Below are 18,814 nucleotides of genomic sequence, written 5' to 3' on the forward strand. Positions count from 1 at the left end.
CACATTCTTAATTCCGAAGTTAAAGTAGTGTTTAAAACTTTAGCAGTCATATATTCATTTATTTGTTTATAATTACGTTTGATTCTGAGATATCTTGAACATCAATAACGTCTGTGTTTGCTTTTTGATCATATCTAGTTTGATCAATTTCCGGCTAATTGATCAATTTAAGTCAATTATCAGAAAAAAGTCTACATGATAAATGATCTATTTTATATCCTGCTTGGTCTATCGACTACAGTCACAAGCTTCAAAACAAATACAGCAGTTCATACAATACAAAACTACAATCGAATACTTTTCCTAAATTACTAATGTATTGTTTATCAAATTCTCGAGTGACAAAAATCCTTTACAAAATATTGAATTGTATAATTATCTCAAAACTCGTGTTTATGATAATAAGAACTGCAAAATACGCATTGCGACATGGTCGTTTCCAATGAAAACTGTTGTAAATTTAGATTACTTTTTAATATTTGATGAAACATCGGGTGTATTAATGGAAAATTATATTTGCGTAAACTGTTTGTGTAAGAGAGCGAAGAGTGGTCTTTGAAACAGTCCCCAAGCGCCATCTATAATTAATGTTGGTAAACGTGTCGCATTAATATATAGCTGACGATCCTGAATTAACTCGTCCCATAATTAATAATCCGGATAGGAACTTGATCTCTTAAAATGGTAGGTTCAAACTTATCTATACTTTTTATTAACTTATTACCACCTTTTTCCTCTATTTACATTTCTATAGTATGCTGGACAAATGTTACAGTAGGAAGCGCAGGAAACAAGATAATTCATAAATGTTTTGTAATATAATTACTTAGACTTTCTATGGACACCTTGTATAGTACAGGAAGAACATTTTAATGTTCAAGTGTGTGATAATACATATGTCAAAATATTATTCAATATGTTTTACTGTTTAATGTTTACAGTATACATGTATATGATTATTGACATCACTGAGTGAATTATTCATTAAAATTGCAGACAAACGCTATATCTGAAACTGGACCGAATCTGTCAAATAAGATATGCTTCCATTGAAATCTAATTTCCTTCAGGCTTGCTTACTTCCATGATTATCTATTATGAAGTTGTACTTTCTTCCATGTTGCATATGGTGCAGCACTGTACATTAACGCATTAAAAATTTCTTCATATTTTCAATGTTTTGGAGACATATATGTTCCAGACCATATGAGTATTTGGACCGTACGCGTACGGTCCGGACCGTATACGTATACTCGTACGGTCCGACCATACGCGTACGGTCGGACCGTATGTGTATACGCGTACGGTCCAGCTGATGTTTTGGGATCATATTGGTTAAATTTAAACAAATATTTATCAAAATCATTATTTTTAGTTATACAAATTGATTTTATTACATGTATATGGATGAAATGATTAAGCGAACAATTGAAATTAAATATGTGTTTATTTTTATGTCCGTGATTCCTATTTTGGTACTCAAGGTGACACTGACTTCCACAAAGAACGTCATATTTTTTTTACAGTAACATAATTTGTTCATGCACGTTGCTTTGCATTTTTTTTTGTAAAGTTCCTTAATATTCTAAAACTATTGTCCTCCCACTCTAAGTTTACTTCCGATAACTTCAATTTTAAATAGCATACTTGGCTTCAATATATGAATTACTGACATGCTAAATACAGGAGATTAACAGATTAAATAAACGTGATTTTTTAAAATAGTTATAACATTATTTTGTTTTATTTCAATTACTATTGAACTTTTTACATTAATTGTGAGATGAAAGATATGTTGATCTGTTATATACATTTGTATCTGATAAACATGACCAACTTCTTAATATTAGTCAGACCGTACGCGTACGGTCCAAATACTCATACGGTCTGGAACATATATACATATCTTATAAAAAAGAAGATGTGGTATCATTGCCAATGAGACAACTGTCCACAAGAGACCAAAATCACAGACATTAACAACTATAGGTCACCGTACGGCCTTCAACAATGAGCAAAGCCCATACCGCATAGTCAGCTATAACAGGCCTCGATAAGACAATGTAAAACAATTCAAACGAGAAAACTAACGGCCTTATTTATATAAAAAAATGAAAGAAAAACAAATATGTAACACATAAACAAACGACAACCACTGAATTACAGTCTCCTGATTTAGTTCAAGACCCGTCATTTGTTTGTCCGTTATCTATTATTGACAAAATCAAAGTCTGTTGAAAACAATTGATTTACAAAGATTTGAGAAACAACTTTTCATACTATTGAATCCACTGTTTTATTTGACGGATTTCTAATACAATGTAATAAAACAACAACATTACACACCGGGAAGATTATCAACACAAACTCTAACATAGTTCAAACTGAAGAGCTTACAACTTGTAGGAATTTTTATTAACCCCATGTTTCATTTGGTGCTTTTCTTATTCCATTTATTATCAGATTGAAAACTAGAATTGCAAAAATATTTTAATTACTTTGACATTTTTACAAATATTTGACCAGTTTTTCCGCCAGTTTATGTCTTCGTGTGATTTATACATGAAAGGTTTTCATCACCACCTCGCTTTAATACAATCTTTACACATAGAATTGTTCTATTGTTTCTCAGTCTTCAGTTTTCTATGTTGCGTTTTGTATACAGTAGTTTGTCTTGCTGATTTTTCTTTAAATAGCCATGGCGTTGTTAGTTTTTTTTTAAGTTTTAATTTGCCTTTTGTATCTTTCATCTCTTGTTTTATAAAATATGAGAAAAATGTTTTATTCAATTACATCAAAGCCTTATTGTATACGGTTGATATGACTGGTTGCTGATAATAAGACAATAACTTTACTAACTTTACTATTTCTGCATTTAAAAGATTTTGTAATTTAGAGGAACCTAACGAAATTGACGAAAATACTATCAAAATATGCGTTGTATTTTTATTCATGGCAACGACGATAACAATTTCTACACAATTACTCACAATTTAGTATGGATTGAAACTTTAAAAAACCCAATGAAACTAAATATCAAATTAAATACATTTATCTGTGTATGTATGTATACGTCATATATGATGTATCTATATATAACTTTCTTTTATATTTCCCTATGATTTGGATGGTCAATGTTATCCCATGGCAGAGCAGATGTTATCATTAATAATGAAATTGTATTGGGTAATATCAATTTTAGTGTCAATTTCATCGTAATTACCGTACGTTACACTTAGAAAGTGCTCCCTCTGGAGGACAAGGGATCAATAAAAGCCAGGCAATACAGGGAGATACCTCATCAATAAAACACGATATATAAATATATACAAATGTATTTTACTCTTATCAAACGGCTACTTTAACATTGATGAGATGGCTCTTTTTAAAATCAACATTGATCGTGGTACAAGTATACAACTGCCACGGTGAAAAAAATGAAGAAAATATGCAAATCATATAATCACGTGTCATCTTAGCAGATTTGGGTAAACACTAAACACAAGGGAAAACAAACAAAATTGGTTTACTGAAAAAGAGGAAATAGAATATTCTAATACTATACTAATACACAAAAATACCAATTACAAAAACAACACGCATCTACATAAAGTAAAATAGCTCTTCACAATTGTGATCCACACCTAGTCATACTTTTGGAACCTCTAACTCTGCGCTTATTCGGCGGATTGTCACTGTAATACATTATACGGGTTGTTCATTCATTTATTGTTAAAGTTGGTTTCTCTTGAAAAGACTCGTTAAATCGACATGGGACAAACATCACGGTATACATTTCATTTTAGTAAAACATCAATATTCATTAAAACAATGATGATGGTTTTTGACGTACGGTGACCTATAGTTGTTAATGTCTGTGTTATTTTGGACTTTTGTGGATAGTTGTCTCATTGGCAATCATACCACATCTTCTTTTTTATATTTGACGCAGATATATAGTTTTACTTATTAATATTAATTAGGGATTACGTCATGCCTATATGATTCAAGAAAATTCAAACGTGCTGCTCGAATTACTCCATAAATTGATAATTGAACGTTTTCCATTGGGACACCATTAAACGAAGTGTAATAAAATATTATTGGTTTATGCTTATCATAACTATAAAATTGATCAGTGTTAACATTGATCTTTTCCATGTATTACTTTAGATGCATCGTTCTAGTTACTTATTATCCGTAACTGTTTTGACGAGACTGACACAGTAACGGTTCTTTTGACTACGAAACATGGCATCTCCATGGTCTAAAGCAAACATTTAACATTGAATTACTCTTCTTCATTCTAGTCCCGATTTTATGTTATCATCAGTCATTCCAGTCCATGAAACTACAAATAAGTCGATAAAGTTGGCACTTAAGAGCTATAAGTGATAATTGATAATATTTCAATAATTAATACCGAATTTGTCAGAATAAATACTAGCATGTGCATATTCAACACATTAGATATCATTAGCCCTATTCTGTACAAAGTACAGCATTGTTATAATAGTGCTATACTATCATGAGTAAGGAAATAGTATACAAATAAATATATAAGAGTATTCGAAGCTAGTGAAAGCTTACCAATACTCAATTGAAGCTAATAGATAAACTATGATTTCCAAAACTAAATAATCAAATATATTATAATTGGTATGGTATATTCCTTTAACTATGAAATCATGTTGCAACCCGACAAATATATATATACATTTTAGAAAGAATACTTAGTAACATGATATTGTAATTATTTGTACAAAGCTTTAAAAGGGTTACTCGGTTCCTTCGATTTTGTTCCTGATGTTTATGACATCTAAGCAATTCAACTTGAAAAATAGATAGAACACCACATGTATAATAGGTCTGCTGCATATCTTAACTTAAAAAAAAATAACATTCGGTTTTCGTTAAAATTCTTAAAAATTATTCTACATAAAAAGTGGGTTTCTTTTCTTTTATTGGGCGTAACGTACATGTTTCTATATGTATAGGAAATATGACTGTATTAAAATATGACTTGGGCATTAAAATATACGATCAATGACAAAACTTATGTATTTGATAATAAATGGTTGCTGTATATAAGTGATCTCATTAGTAAAATAGTTCATCAAACATTTATATATTAGCAGCTAGTGATGCAATGATAAAGTAATAATAACCTTATAATACACATTGATGATTTCTCAATTAATTACCCATAGGAATGTTTAACGTTTTATCAAACGTCTATTCGACAATGAACCCATTGCATAGGTTAACCCCCCAAAAAACATCTAAGAAGTAAAATCGCAAAAAACTGAATTCCGAGGAAAATTAAAGTCCCCAATCAAATGACAAAATCAAAAACTCAAACACACCAAACGAATGGACAACAACTGTCATATTCCTGACTTCTTACATACTAACTAAAGATTAACTCTAAACTTAAGAAGCGTAAACTGTATGACTCGCTATTAACTGGGTATTATCTAGACAAATTTTGAAAGAACTATATAAATATATGTAACTTTTCATAAAGATAGATCCAATTTTGTTCTGTCCCGTTATCTGCCCTGACCACGGACTGACTTCCAGCCTGTTATTTCGCCTGACCACGGACTGACTTCCAGCCTGTTAATCCCCTGACCACGGACTGACTTCCAGCCTGTTAATCCCCTGACCACGGACTGACTTCCAGCCTGTTAATCCCCTGACCACGGACTGACTTCCAGCCTGTTATTTTCCCTGACCACGGACTGACTTCCAGCCTGTTATTTCCCCTGACCACGGACTGACTTCCAGCCTGTTATTTCCCCTGACCACGGACTGACTTCCAGCCTGTTATCTGCCCTGACCATGGACTGACTTCCAGCCTGTTATTTCCTAAATGTATTAAAGTACAGTATATTTACGATTATAAATACTTTAACTGGATACAAAAAAAATATGATCTTATATAACGTGGACTATACTTCTAAAAGCTAATAATTACCCACCAAAGATACCACGCTTATAACTTCGTGTCATTTGGGAGAAAATTATGTCATGTTATTAAAAAAGTCAAGGATCGCTTTACAGAAAAACAAACGATATGGGGTATATATCCATGACACAAAATTAGTGCATGGATAACAAAATAAAAAACCGTGTTTTCATTGCCGGTCTTCATCTCAAAGTCACAGCAAATTGGCACAAAAGTGCTGAAATTGGACTTAAACACCAATCAGTAAATCATCTAAAAGTCACAGTGAGGTCTTCAACACCGAGCAAAAACAAATACCTCTTATAACCTCACTGCCGTTGTAAGACGGCCCCTAGCACCGGCTTGAGCGGAATTCTTTGCAAAAAAAATTGGATAGGCTTTGTAAACATGTAACACAACATGATCGGGCTCGGTCAAAAGAACATACTGGAAAGAAGAACACATTTAAAATAAAATATTTCATACGCATAGGTGTCAAACTATGTAGCATAAGTTTAAGTATTTAATGTAACAGATGAAAGGTGAAGGACAAATGGTCATTGTGGAACCCAAAATTTACTGATAGATTTGAATTATACAAAATTGTGTAAAAGAATTATAAAATTGCCTGTTTCTAAGATATAATTTGCCTGGTTTGGTGTCCCCGAAATCCCGGTAACCAGACTGGTTCTGGGTTCGTATGGCGGGCAGGAGAAGCTCACATTGTCAACTCACCTTGTTTCCTTACTTTTCTTTTCTTGGCTTGTTTATTTAAACGGAGTGAACATACTAAGTAAAGTACTGTGGTCTCTTATTGTGTATTTAAATTTTAATACTGCATGATTTTCTCTTGTAGAAATATGACATAGACTGTATTGCACGTCTCAGGCTTATTTGTAAAATGATAAACATTTTGATAAAATAAATTATCTGTACACATCAATACATCATATCTACAATATAAAAAAGAAGATGTGGTATGATTGCCAATGAGACAACTATCCACAAAAGACCAAAATGACACAGACATTTTTAAAACAACTATAGGTCACCGTACGGCCTTCAACAATGAACAAAACCCATACCGCATAGTGAGCTATAAAAGGCCTCGATAAGACAATGTAAAACAATTCAAATGAGAAAAATAACGGCCTTATTTATTTAAAAAAAATGAACGAAAAACAAATATGTAACACATAAACAAACGACAACCACTGAATTACAGGCTCCTGACTTTGGACAGGCACATACATAAATAATGTGGCGGGGTTAAACATGTTAGCGGGATTCCAACTCTCCCCCTAACCAGGGACAGTGGTATAACAGTACAACATGAGAACGAACTATAAAAATCAGTTGAAAAAGGCTTAACTCATCAGATGGACAAAAATACAAACATGGTTTCTGTTATTGTCTTCATGAATATCAATTATCTCGATTAGCTATCTTTTTTTAATCGTTATTGACAATTTGGTAATGCCAGACTGATATTTGAGTGATGAGACGCCAGATGCATGGCTTATATATACCCAAACCTATTGGTGTTTGATCTTATATAGATTATAACTCACTAGTAGATGGGACAAATTGATTTTATATTCCTGGTAATATCTCCTACAAGTCTAAAGGGAAATTAACATAATTGTAAAAGTGTGAAAGATATGGAATAGTAACATCAAATGAACCACTGACATATTAATCAAGAACCAAAGGAAAAAACAAAAGTCTGCATTTGGATATTCAAGCAGACAACCTTTTGATGACGGGACTAACTTCACCATCTTTGGCAAACCTTTTATGAAATTTTGGTCGTCAATGGTTTTCAACTTCGTACTTTGATTGGCCCTTTTACTTAATTTTTATTCGAGCGTCACTGATGAGCCCTTTTTTTTTTAGACCAAATGAACGTCTGGCGTAAAAAAAAATATAATGAGTTTATTAAATATCATTAAACAATTAAGATAAATGTCAGTTTTTAAGTATTGTTAAATGTGATTTAATAATATGACACTAAATATATAGAACCGAAGGCTTCCATGTCTTTTCTTTTTGAAATATTTATTGTTATGAGTTGGTTATATGTATTTTAACCTTATTATTATATTTTCTTACTGTATTCATACACGATTATAATGACAAGCAACATGAACTTTCCTTGTTATTACGTCACAGTACATATATTGCAGCGAGTACCTAAATTGCACCTATTCAATAAAAATAGCTACAGAAATCTTACAAGTTTTCTTTAAGACTTAAACAATTTGTATTTTTTGGATTTGACATTATACACGTCTTGCAACATAGGTAGATATGTTTGATAATTCACAAACATACACAGTATATATATGCAGATATGCACTGGAAAAGTCAAATCTACGGAAAGGACCTCATGTGACGTTCACAAAAAAGTCATCTTTTAAAAATGAGCAAATAGACCTAGAATATGTTACAACCATCCATTTCCGAATAAATGGATATAACGAATGGACTAATGACAAATTGTTCTAAATATTTGAAGAAACAGAACAAAACACCTGTTATTCAATTTTTAAGCTGGATTCAATCTGGGTACTCCTCATTACACAATCATGGATTGTTTGGAGGTCGGTTCAAGTCAATTTTTCTATGATTCAATACGGATTCAAAATTATATTGGTTGACACTTTTGTCTGGATCATATATACAAAAAATTTGCGAAAGCAAATTTACAGATCTAACATTGTTGGGTTGATGTTTGAGACGAGTTATATATATATAATATATATATATATTAGTAACTTCTCAACTGCCGCATAGCTTATACACTCTTTGCTAACCCAGTTCATATGTTTTATTTTTCAGTCTGAATTACAACTATCAGAAGAACAGGTTGCAGGTAGATATTATGTCTATATAATATAAATGTCCCTTCAAATTTGACTACTATTGATATCAAATATCATAAGCACCAGCCTTACACAGCTTTTTTAAAAAGCTTGAAAATTATATATTTGATGAGTTTTGATGCCGAAGATAGAAACATAGTTGATTCAAATATGTGTTAATTTTGTTGATTTTGTATTAACATTGTGTCATAGATTTTTGTGACATAAGACCATTGACGACCAAAATTTCATAAAAGGATTGCCGAACCCAGCGAAGGTAGTCTCGTCATCAAAAGACTATCTTTTTTTAGTATGCTTGAATATCCAAATTGTTTCATAGAATTTAATTAATAAAATATGTTTGCACTAAAGGACAAATGTAAAACAATTCAAACGAGTAAACTAACTGAGGGACCGATTAGTTCGACACATTTTTAACCATTCAGCAAGATGTTAGCAGACACATACTGTTCATGCACATAATGTGTTCAGCATATTTTTTCAACCAAAGTCTGTTATTAAACTGTTCTTTTATTGTCGAATTTGATATTTCTGCATACAGTCGTACGTATATATCCTCAACGATGTATAATGTAAAACTATTTTCCTTTTTCTAGAATTTAAGGAAGCTTTTAGTTTGTTTGATAAAGATGGCGATGGGTGTATTACAACGAAGGAACTAGGAACTGTTATGAGGTCACTAGGTCAGAATCCTACAGAAACGGAACTACAAGACATGATTAATGAGGTGGATGCAGACGGTAGGTTGGATTTTATCAGGAAACAGAATAAAATATGTAGTTTCTATAGAGATGTTAATCCATTACACAATGATCATTTACATTTGATTTACTAATGTAAATTGAATCATGTCACAGGAACATAATCAACAAAATAGATATTTTGTCAAAGTGGTCTTTTTATGAAAGCTATCTTTTTTTTTACGAAATTAAATGTTTTATTCAGTAGATAAGATTTCTATTTTAGCTAAATATTTTTATAGACATTTGTCAATGATTGAGAATGTATAATCTTTTGATATCTTTGAGTTATTGTGTCGTTTGGTTGCTGTTACACTGAAAATTGAGAAATATTTGGGGTTTTTTTTCGGTATCAGGTTACATTTTGAATACCTTATTATCTTGAGATATCTTTGAATGTGTGTGTCCTTGAGTTGCTGTTTGACTGATGTTTACCCAATATTTCGGATATATTCATGTGTATGCTCTCTAAATTACTAAACACAGCCAAAACGCGCATATAAATCTTAGATGCATACAAGTATTGACTGGAATTGTTATAAACAATGTACCGATTATATTAACTGTATGAAAGTGCATGTCTACAAATCCTACACAATTGTCATGTGCACCAAACCAAAACATTAACAACTCGAGGCGAGCCCACTAACACGAGACCTGTAACGAGATCTATTGCATTAGTATTCAAGTAAATAAAAACATTATTAAGAATTTAGAAACATATATTCGTTTCGATGACTCGCGTGTTGGTGTTAGGTGTGGTCTGTTAATACCCAATATTTTTATGTTTTTACTGTTATTCTTTATTTTGAAATATATTCTTTATTCGTTTTGAACAAAATATATGTCACAGTGGATCGTTATTGTGCATGAGTTTCTTTATCTTTTCTAGTTGTCGAGCCTGCAACTTTTGTTGCAGAAAGCTCGACATAGGGATAGTGATCCGGCGGCGGCTACGGCGGCGGCTACGGCGGCGGTGTTAGCTAACTTCTTAAAAGGTTTATATTTTAGAAGGTGAAAGACCTGGATGCTTCATACTTTGTATATAGATGCCTCATGTTACGAAGTTTCCGTCAGTCACATGTCCAATGTCCTTGACCTCATTTTCATGGTTCAGTGACCACTTGAAAAAAAAAAGTTCAGAATTTTTGTAATGTTGAATTCTCTCTTATTATAAGTAATAGGATAACTATATTTGGTATGTGCGTACCTTGCAAGGTTCTCATGCCCGTCAGACAGTTTTCACTTGACCTCGACCTCATTTCATGGATCAGTGAACAAGGTTAAGTTTTGGTGGTCAAGTCCATATCTCAGATACTATAAGCAATAGGGCTAGTATATTTGGTGTATGGAAGGACTGGAAGGTGTACATGTCCAACTGGCAGGTGTCATCTGACCTTGACCTCATTTTCATGGTTCAGTGGTTATAGTTAAGTTTTTGTGTTTTGGTCTGTTTTTCTCATACTTTATGCAATAGGTCTACTATATTTGTTGTATGGAATGATTGTAAGGTGTACATGTCTAGCGGGCAGATGTCATCTGACCTTGACCTCATTTTCATGGTTCAGTGGTGAAAGTTAAGTTTTTAAGTTTTGGTCTTTTTATTTAATATTATATGCCAAAGGTCAACTATATTTGGTGTATGGAAATATATTATGATCTATATGTCAGTCCCGCAAGTTTTATTTGACCATGACCTCAATTGCACGGTTCATTGCACAGTGTTAAGTTTTTGTGTTTTGGTCTATTTTTCTGAAACTATAAGTAGTAGGTCAACTATATTTGTTGTATGGAAGCTTTGTTAGCTGTACATATCTGCCTGGCATGGTTCATCTGACCTTGACCTCATTTTTATGGTTCATTGGTCTTTGTTTAGCTATCTTGGTTTATGTTAAATTTATGTGACAGTTGTAATAAAGCTTTATACTTAGGACTATCAACATAATATCAATGATTAGTAAAGAAGGCGAGACATTTCAGTGTGTGCACTCTTGTTTTTGCTTTTAAACTAATAATTTTACGTGACTTTTGTAGGAAATGGTACAATAGATTTTTCTGAATTTTTAACAATGATGGCTCGAAAAATGAAAGAGACAGATTCAGAGGATGAACTTAGGGAAGCTTTTAAAGTGTTTGATAAGGATGGCAATGGATTTATAAGTGCAGCTGAATTACGTCACGTGATGCGAAATCTTGGTGAAAGATTGACTGATGAAGAGGTTGATGAAATGATTAAAGAAGCTGACATCGATGGAGACGGCCAGGTTAATTACGAAGGTAAGAAACAAAGCTTTGCCTATTACAACTTTTCCAGTTAAGATAGAACAGGTGTCTAAATGAGTATTTAGTGTGAGCTAAGGCTCCGTGTTGAAGACTGTACTTTGACCTATAATGGTTTACTTTTATAAATTGTGACTTGGGTGGAGAGTTGTCTCATTGGCACTCATACCTCTTCTTCTTGTATCTATTTGATAGGAAACATCTCCAAAATTCGATATATTTTTTAAAGAAATTAACCAATTTCCTTCAGAAATATAGTTTATTCAAATGAAGAAAAAAATAACTATTATGTTTCATATTCTAAAATTCTGTTTTAAATTAAAAAACACAACTTTTTTTCCAAATGATATTAAATTTATTTTCTTAATTCATTACAGAATTTGTTTCAATGATGATGGGAGAAAAAAGTCAACAACAACAACAGAGTAATAAATGAAAGCGGAAACGGAAGTCGTTCATTTTTCTACTGCTGATAGTCATAGTTTTGTAATCGAATCGCACACAAAATAGGAAACAGTTTTAGTTAGATTTACAACACAATTGAAAGGAGGTTCCAATTTAATTATTATAATACTGCCACATGCAAAATAAAAGTCAAACTCTACCGTTAGATATATTCTTAGTCATCTAGTTTCAGTAAACATGCATGCTATTTATGTCAAAGGAAATTTATTCTCAACTGAAAACCATGATGTATATTGCTACAAATCTGTCCAGGGTAATTGATTTGAAAAGGACTTTACTCTAATTTTTGTATTTGAATTAATAGCTCATTAATAAATTGACAATTAAATGGCTGTTCTAGTCATGAAAAATACATTCCAATGTATAGAATAGCTTGTGCAGTACTACTATTGAGACCGAATGGCTAACTGTTTTTCATAAGATCTTTCAAAAATGTGTGAGTTCGGATAACAGTAGTATTAATATAGATGAGATGCTCAATTATCTACCAGATAATATAAACCTGGGATTTGAATAAATTATTTTTAAGATTTATAGAAATGAAACGAACTCCTTAGTTACATGTATTGGACACATTTTTTTACAATTAGTATCATCTTCATTTTGTATATTCCATACAATTACATTGAATAAAGAAAAGATTTTTATCTCTAGTTTTGCTATGTTTTTCGGATTCCTACAAGGAAAGATGAATACGAAGGGTGAGATGAAAATAACGCAAGTAGGAGAATCTATTTTAGGTAATCATTCAAGGACGTATTATAACTAAAATGTTCCCCTTTCTATTTCTAAAAAAATAAGGTAAAATGATAATGAAATCCGTGATACTTCTCTTGGAACGAAGCTTCAGCATGTTTAAGTTGCATGTTCAATTCTACTCATGAGAACTTTGACCAAGTCCACTATTTCTCAAGGACATTATTTATTGGAAGTTTTATCTCCCCCAACGTGTCTTTGTCGTCATCACCACTGGCTAAGAATATACGGTTTGATTCCACAGGAGGAAACCCCAGGAACTAGGTAAAAATTCTGCGAAGGGTTGTTGTACATGTACCAATGATGTGATGAAGGTTACCACCAAATAGTTTCAGTTTTATGCTTACTAAAAAAATGACTCCAAGTCGATCTACCGATTAAAGCAAATGAACAAATGACATCGAAACTTCTGTTTCATCCAGTGGTTAAAAAGCAAAGCGGAAAAAAAGAGTTACCGCTTATAATCCGCATTTAAAAGATTTTTTTCTGTATGTATTTGATGACAGAGGTTGTTCCCCTTCTACTATCAACGGTTATGGTTATTTATGCGTAGAAACATCCATTTATCAGGATGTTAATAGTTTTGTGAAAACGGAATCCTGTCTTTATTGATTGACAGTTTTTGTCTTGAAAGACTAAGACGAAAACGTGTCATTTTTACTAGTGATTAGAGTTTAGCTCTTAAGGTATAATCATCTAAAGAATTGTTGGTTCTTTTAAAAAGAGAGATACAGCTGTATACGTGTGATGAAGTTATAAATGCTGATAGCTCTGTTGATTCTTATCTGTTACAGAATCAAGTTAAAGCTTGGATGTAAGAGCGAACTTTTTATTTTCAATTATTCCTTTGTGTCTGATATTTTATGCTGCTGCTTATAAAAGGTTTGACAATGTCTGAAATATATGCAGCTAGTTATAAGAGGTCTGACAAAACTTTTTAAATTATCTCCTATCAATGCCACGTGATTCAGACTTCTTCTTTATCTTGTGACGTCTTGGATCAGCACATCATAGATACCAGGATTGAAATTTTATATTTGCGCCAGACGCGCGTTTCGTCTACAAAAGACTCATCAGTGATGCTCGAACCAAAACATGTTTAATAGTCAAAATATTGTTCGAAGTTGAAGAGCTTCGAGGACACAACAAATCACAAAAGTTTTGCAAAATACAGATAAGACAATCTATTTCTGGAGTCTAAAATCATTAGTATATCAATAATTCAAAGTTGTTAACAGTTATTTATAATTATGACCATATCAGTGATAATTCATGTCAACACAGAAGTGCTGACTACTAAATATGTTATCTAGATATTTTTGGTAACGTTTTTATTGTAAAAAAACCCCTTAATGCTTAGTATTGAAATGTAGTTTTGTTTTCTCCTCTTCATTTCTCTTTGTTAATGTTATAATGTTATACTCTATTAGTTTACAATATAAGGGTAAAATGGAAATCTTATATATAATCCTACATACAGGTGCATCGACCCAGTAGAGTTAATAGTTATCAACGGTACCAGGATTATAATTTAATACGCCAGACGCGTATTTCGTCTACATAAGACTCATCAGTGACGCCCAGATCAAAATAGTTATTAAGCAAAACAAGTACAAAGTTGAAGAGCATTGAGGACCCTAAATTCCCAAAAGTTGTACCAAATACGGCCAAAGCTATCTATGCCTGCGGTAAAAAAAACTTTAGTTTTTTTTTAAATTCAAAGTTTTGTAAATAGGAAATTTATAAAAATGACCATATGATTGATATGCTGACCACTGGGCTAGTGATGCCCTGGGGGACGAAACGTCCACCGGATGTTTCTCGACCCAGGTGTGTTAATAGTTATCAACGGTACCAGAATTATAGAATAATACGCCAGACGCACGATTCGTCTACATAAGACTCACCAGTGACACTCAGATCAAAATAGTTATATAGCCAAACAAGTACACAGTTGAAGAGCATTAATGACCCAGAATTCCAAAAAGTTGTGGTAAATACGGCTAAGGCAATCTATGCCTGCGATAAGAAAATTCTTAGTCAACATGGCCAGTAGCGTCAGTCGACTTCTAATTATAGTTACTTAAATTGAATTGCGCATTTTATTAGGGGTGTGTTCAGAAACTTTGGTAGACAGAAAGAAACTATAAGTATCAACAGTTGTTAGCTGAATAAGATCTACAAATAAGTCAATGCTGCAAATATTGTCTGACACTTAATCTCATTGATTGAGGATTATTTACCTGTATTTGTATTTACAAAATGTAACGAAAACAAAGGTACTTTAGGGAAACTAAAAATCAAAAATGATCAAGAAACTGGTAGGAGTTTAGTATTTTTGTAATTTTACGTGTACGTGGTCGAAATAGTCAATCGCAGTCTTATAGGTGTTAACATGAATTTTACCTATTTCATGTTTGTTTACACATCAGTAGAAGGTGGATAGAAACTAATATTGGCAAAAATTATCAGCAGGACAAGCTTTTTAAATAAGTCAATGCTGCTTTTATTGTAAGTTTACTCATTATAAGAGTTGTTGCCCTTTAAAAGATGGTTTCTTGTGTAAACTTTCCTTTTTGAATTTTCCTCGGAGTTCAGTATTTTTGAACATTTACTTTTTCCCCATGTTTGAATTTTTCCTTACTATGTAACAAACACACAAAAATACCAAAAATGATCTAATAACCGAAACCATCACGAGTGATTATTTTTGAATGATGATTTAGGAAATTTTGCCAGAACCTAATACAAATATTCTTCTGTCATTGTATCGATTTTATGCCAAAATACCATGTACGTGATACTGGCCTCTTTGACTCCCTAGAATAAACTTTTATACATAAGAAAAATGGGGATAACAATCGTTTAACATTAAAAAAAAAAAAAAAAAAAAAATGCCAACATTTATGACAGATTAAAAATGACACTCCGTAAATTTTATGGACACCATCACAAATTCGTTGATCCATATGATGTGTTCTTGTCCAAACTAAGGACATTTTTACCACGTCTTAGATTGTGGTTTGCCATTACGTCGTCTGATCTTTAAAGTACCGAACGTGACTTATTCCCAATTGTGACTGTTTTACTAAGTGTGAATTCGCATTGCTATTGCCCGCGTCACACTGTCCCGATTTTTACGCCGATGGCAACACGATAATGGAAATTTTCAAAATCGGGACTGATCGTATCCAGATCGGGCTATTCGTAGTGCCATCTTTAACCATCGTAGAACCATCGGTCACTTTTTCTAAACTTCGGGGACAACTTCGGGAAGAGTTCTAAATTTTTTAACATGTTAAAAAATCCCCGAAGGTGCGTCCGATGTTGAGGGTTCGTATTGAGTTCGTATCACCATCCTCACCATCGTAATGTCACCGGGAATGCATCTTTGCACATCGTATTGCATTCGTGTTTCCATCGTTTCCATCGGGCAGTTTTGACATTAAGATGTCTACACGAATGAATCACGAAGATACCCGAAGGTCTTACGATGGCAAAACGACTTCGTGAAGACCTCGTAATCCTGTCGTGTTGCCATCGAATAAAAGTACGAAGGCGACAAGATGGAACTACGACGGCAATAAATCCAGCTAAATGTAAGTTAATTTTCGCGCTAAATACATTTAAAGTGTCATGCGCGATATGCACTGGTCAGTCTAATACGACAGTTAAGAAATACGTTCACAAAACATGGAGCTCATATCATATGATTCTATGAGAACAAGAAAGGCGACAGCGTTGTTTCTATTAATTCAAATGGAACAAGAAGAGCAGCTTTTACAGGCTCAGGATTTACTTTTACAAGTAAAATATTATTTTTTGTCAATTTTTTCATATCAAGTAACATAATGAAAATCATAAACACGCCTCGTACACCAACACTGCAGGTACACGTATATAGGGAAACCAACTTTTTCTTCATTATTCTGATTTTTTATGTATCGTCTGAGTTGTTGTCACACGAATGTTTACTCCATAACCATTTTGTTTTCTATATGTCATATTTTGCCGCATTTGTTGCTTTCCCCACATCCTTCCTTTTGTCTATATTATTATGATAAAAAAATTATTCTCCTGGAAAGAGCTCTTTTTGAATAAAAGGGATCAACGAACCCACCTTTTAAGATAGATCAGTAAACATGGGCATAATTATGGGTGATTATTCAGACTAGTGCACACATTTTACAGTTCAAATAAGGCAATGCCGAGTGTGGCATCCCCTCGTATGAAACATATTGGGGACAAATATGGACACTATAGTTGTATATGACAATGGTAAATTGAATATGCATATATGATACATAAACTATTTTTTTTTTAAATCAACCAAAACATTCAGTAACTGGAAATACATTTAATATTGTCTTTAGAACCAGCAGGTAAAAAAATGAGCAACCAATTTCCTGTGTATTATGCTATTTCAAGGAGAAAAAACAAGTCCATCTGCATGACCTTGACCTTTGGCCTTGAACGTAAAAAATGTCAGATCATTACAAGGAGGAACAATATACCAAATGTGGTTAAAATCTTTTGAAGCATATTAGTTTTAGAGTGTCCACAAGGGTGATATTGCCTTGTATTACAACTGCCACTGTGACTTTGACCTTTGAACTTTAAAGTCAATAGCGCTTAAGATATTCTTAACGAGTAACACCATACCAAGTTTTGAGCATTTTGGTTCTAGAGTGTCCATAACAATTTTATCTACACGCAACTTACATGTAGTAGGCGAGGGGATAATAAACTAAGTTTTATAAGAATTAGACAAAAGGATCGATTTCCCGCCATGCATGGCAGACTTGTACAGAAACGATATGTTGTCGAAATTCTGTTCGTATCTTTTAGACATCGTATGGCCATCGCGCCATCATCGTTATCCATCGTGTAGCCATCGTAATCCATCGTGTAGCCTTCGTGATCAATCGTGAAGGCTTCGGCTGAGATATGAAGCTTAAATACCCGTCTTCGGTTAACCTTCGTATGTCCATATTTTGCTATCGTATATAATTTCGGCACCATCGTATAGACTTCGTTATTCATCGTACTTACTTCGGTCACTTTTTGGTATTTTAACGAGATCGGGACCAACTTCGTACGAACTTACAATTTTCGCATTCGGGTGTCCATCGTATATAAAAATCGGGACAGTGTGACGCGGGCATAAAAGACAGTATTTTGCTATCCAAACTTTGATGGTATATCTGTTTTCTCATCGGATTTTGTTCAATGTCTTATCGTTTGTAGTTGTTAATATTAATTTTTTTTCTGTTCTACTCGTGTGTTAGGATAAAGATAATTAATCCCCCAGTTAATTTATAAGATTTTAGTTTGGGTCAACTAAATTTATACGATGTATTTGATTTACAGTTTGATATAGAAGAAATACCGACGTAGCTAGATTATCTATTTACTACCACACTTTTATATATAAAATGATAATAAGTATTGGATAGTTATTAGTACATATTATATCAGTATAACAAACCTAATCTTGAACTCATCCTATTTTTTGGAAATTTTTGGAAATTTAAATGTGATGTCATTTTTGTGTGTCGATCTCTTCGGCTAACATATACTACGTTGTTCGGCTGTGCCTTTTTTATGTTCTGATTTAGTATAGGTTGTTTTAATTATTCGTTATTATTCTGTAGTCAGTCACCACTTCGGTGAAAACATGTATATCTATTGTATAGTCATTTTTATAAATATACTGTATGAATTATTCTAAATACTAA

The 18,814-nt window shown here is 32.8% G+C and overlaps 1 protein-coding gene across 1 annotated transcript; it reads left to right on the forward strand.

Annotated features, from left to right (window-relative positions):
- The first annotated feature begins 537 nt into the window (after positions 1-537).
- Positions 538-12,967, forward strand: LOC143067011 (calmodulin-like). The gene is made up of 5 exons (XM_076239940.1): positions 538-684; positions 8,792-8,825; positions 9,432-9,575; positions 11,610-11,852; positions 12,233-12,967. Exons 1-5 carry the CDS (start codon positions 682-684, stop codon positions 12,289-12,291), a joined length of 483 nt encoding a protein of 160 aa, XP_076096055.1. The 5' UTR covers positions 538-681; the 3' UTR covers positions 12,292-12,967.
- Positions 12,968-18,814: the final 5,847 nt, after the last annotated feature.

Source organism: Mytilus galloprovincialis, chromosome 3, assembly GCF_965363235.1.
Source record: "Mytilus galloprovincialis chromosome 3, xbMytGall1.hap1.1, whole genome shotgun sequence".
Lineage (NCBI taxonomy): Eukaryota > Metazoa > Mollusca > Bivalvia > Mytilida > Mytilidae > Mytilus > Mytilus galloprovincialis.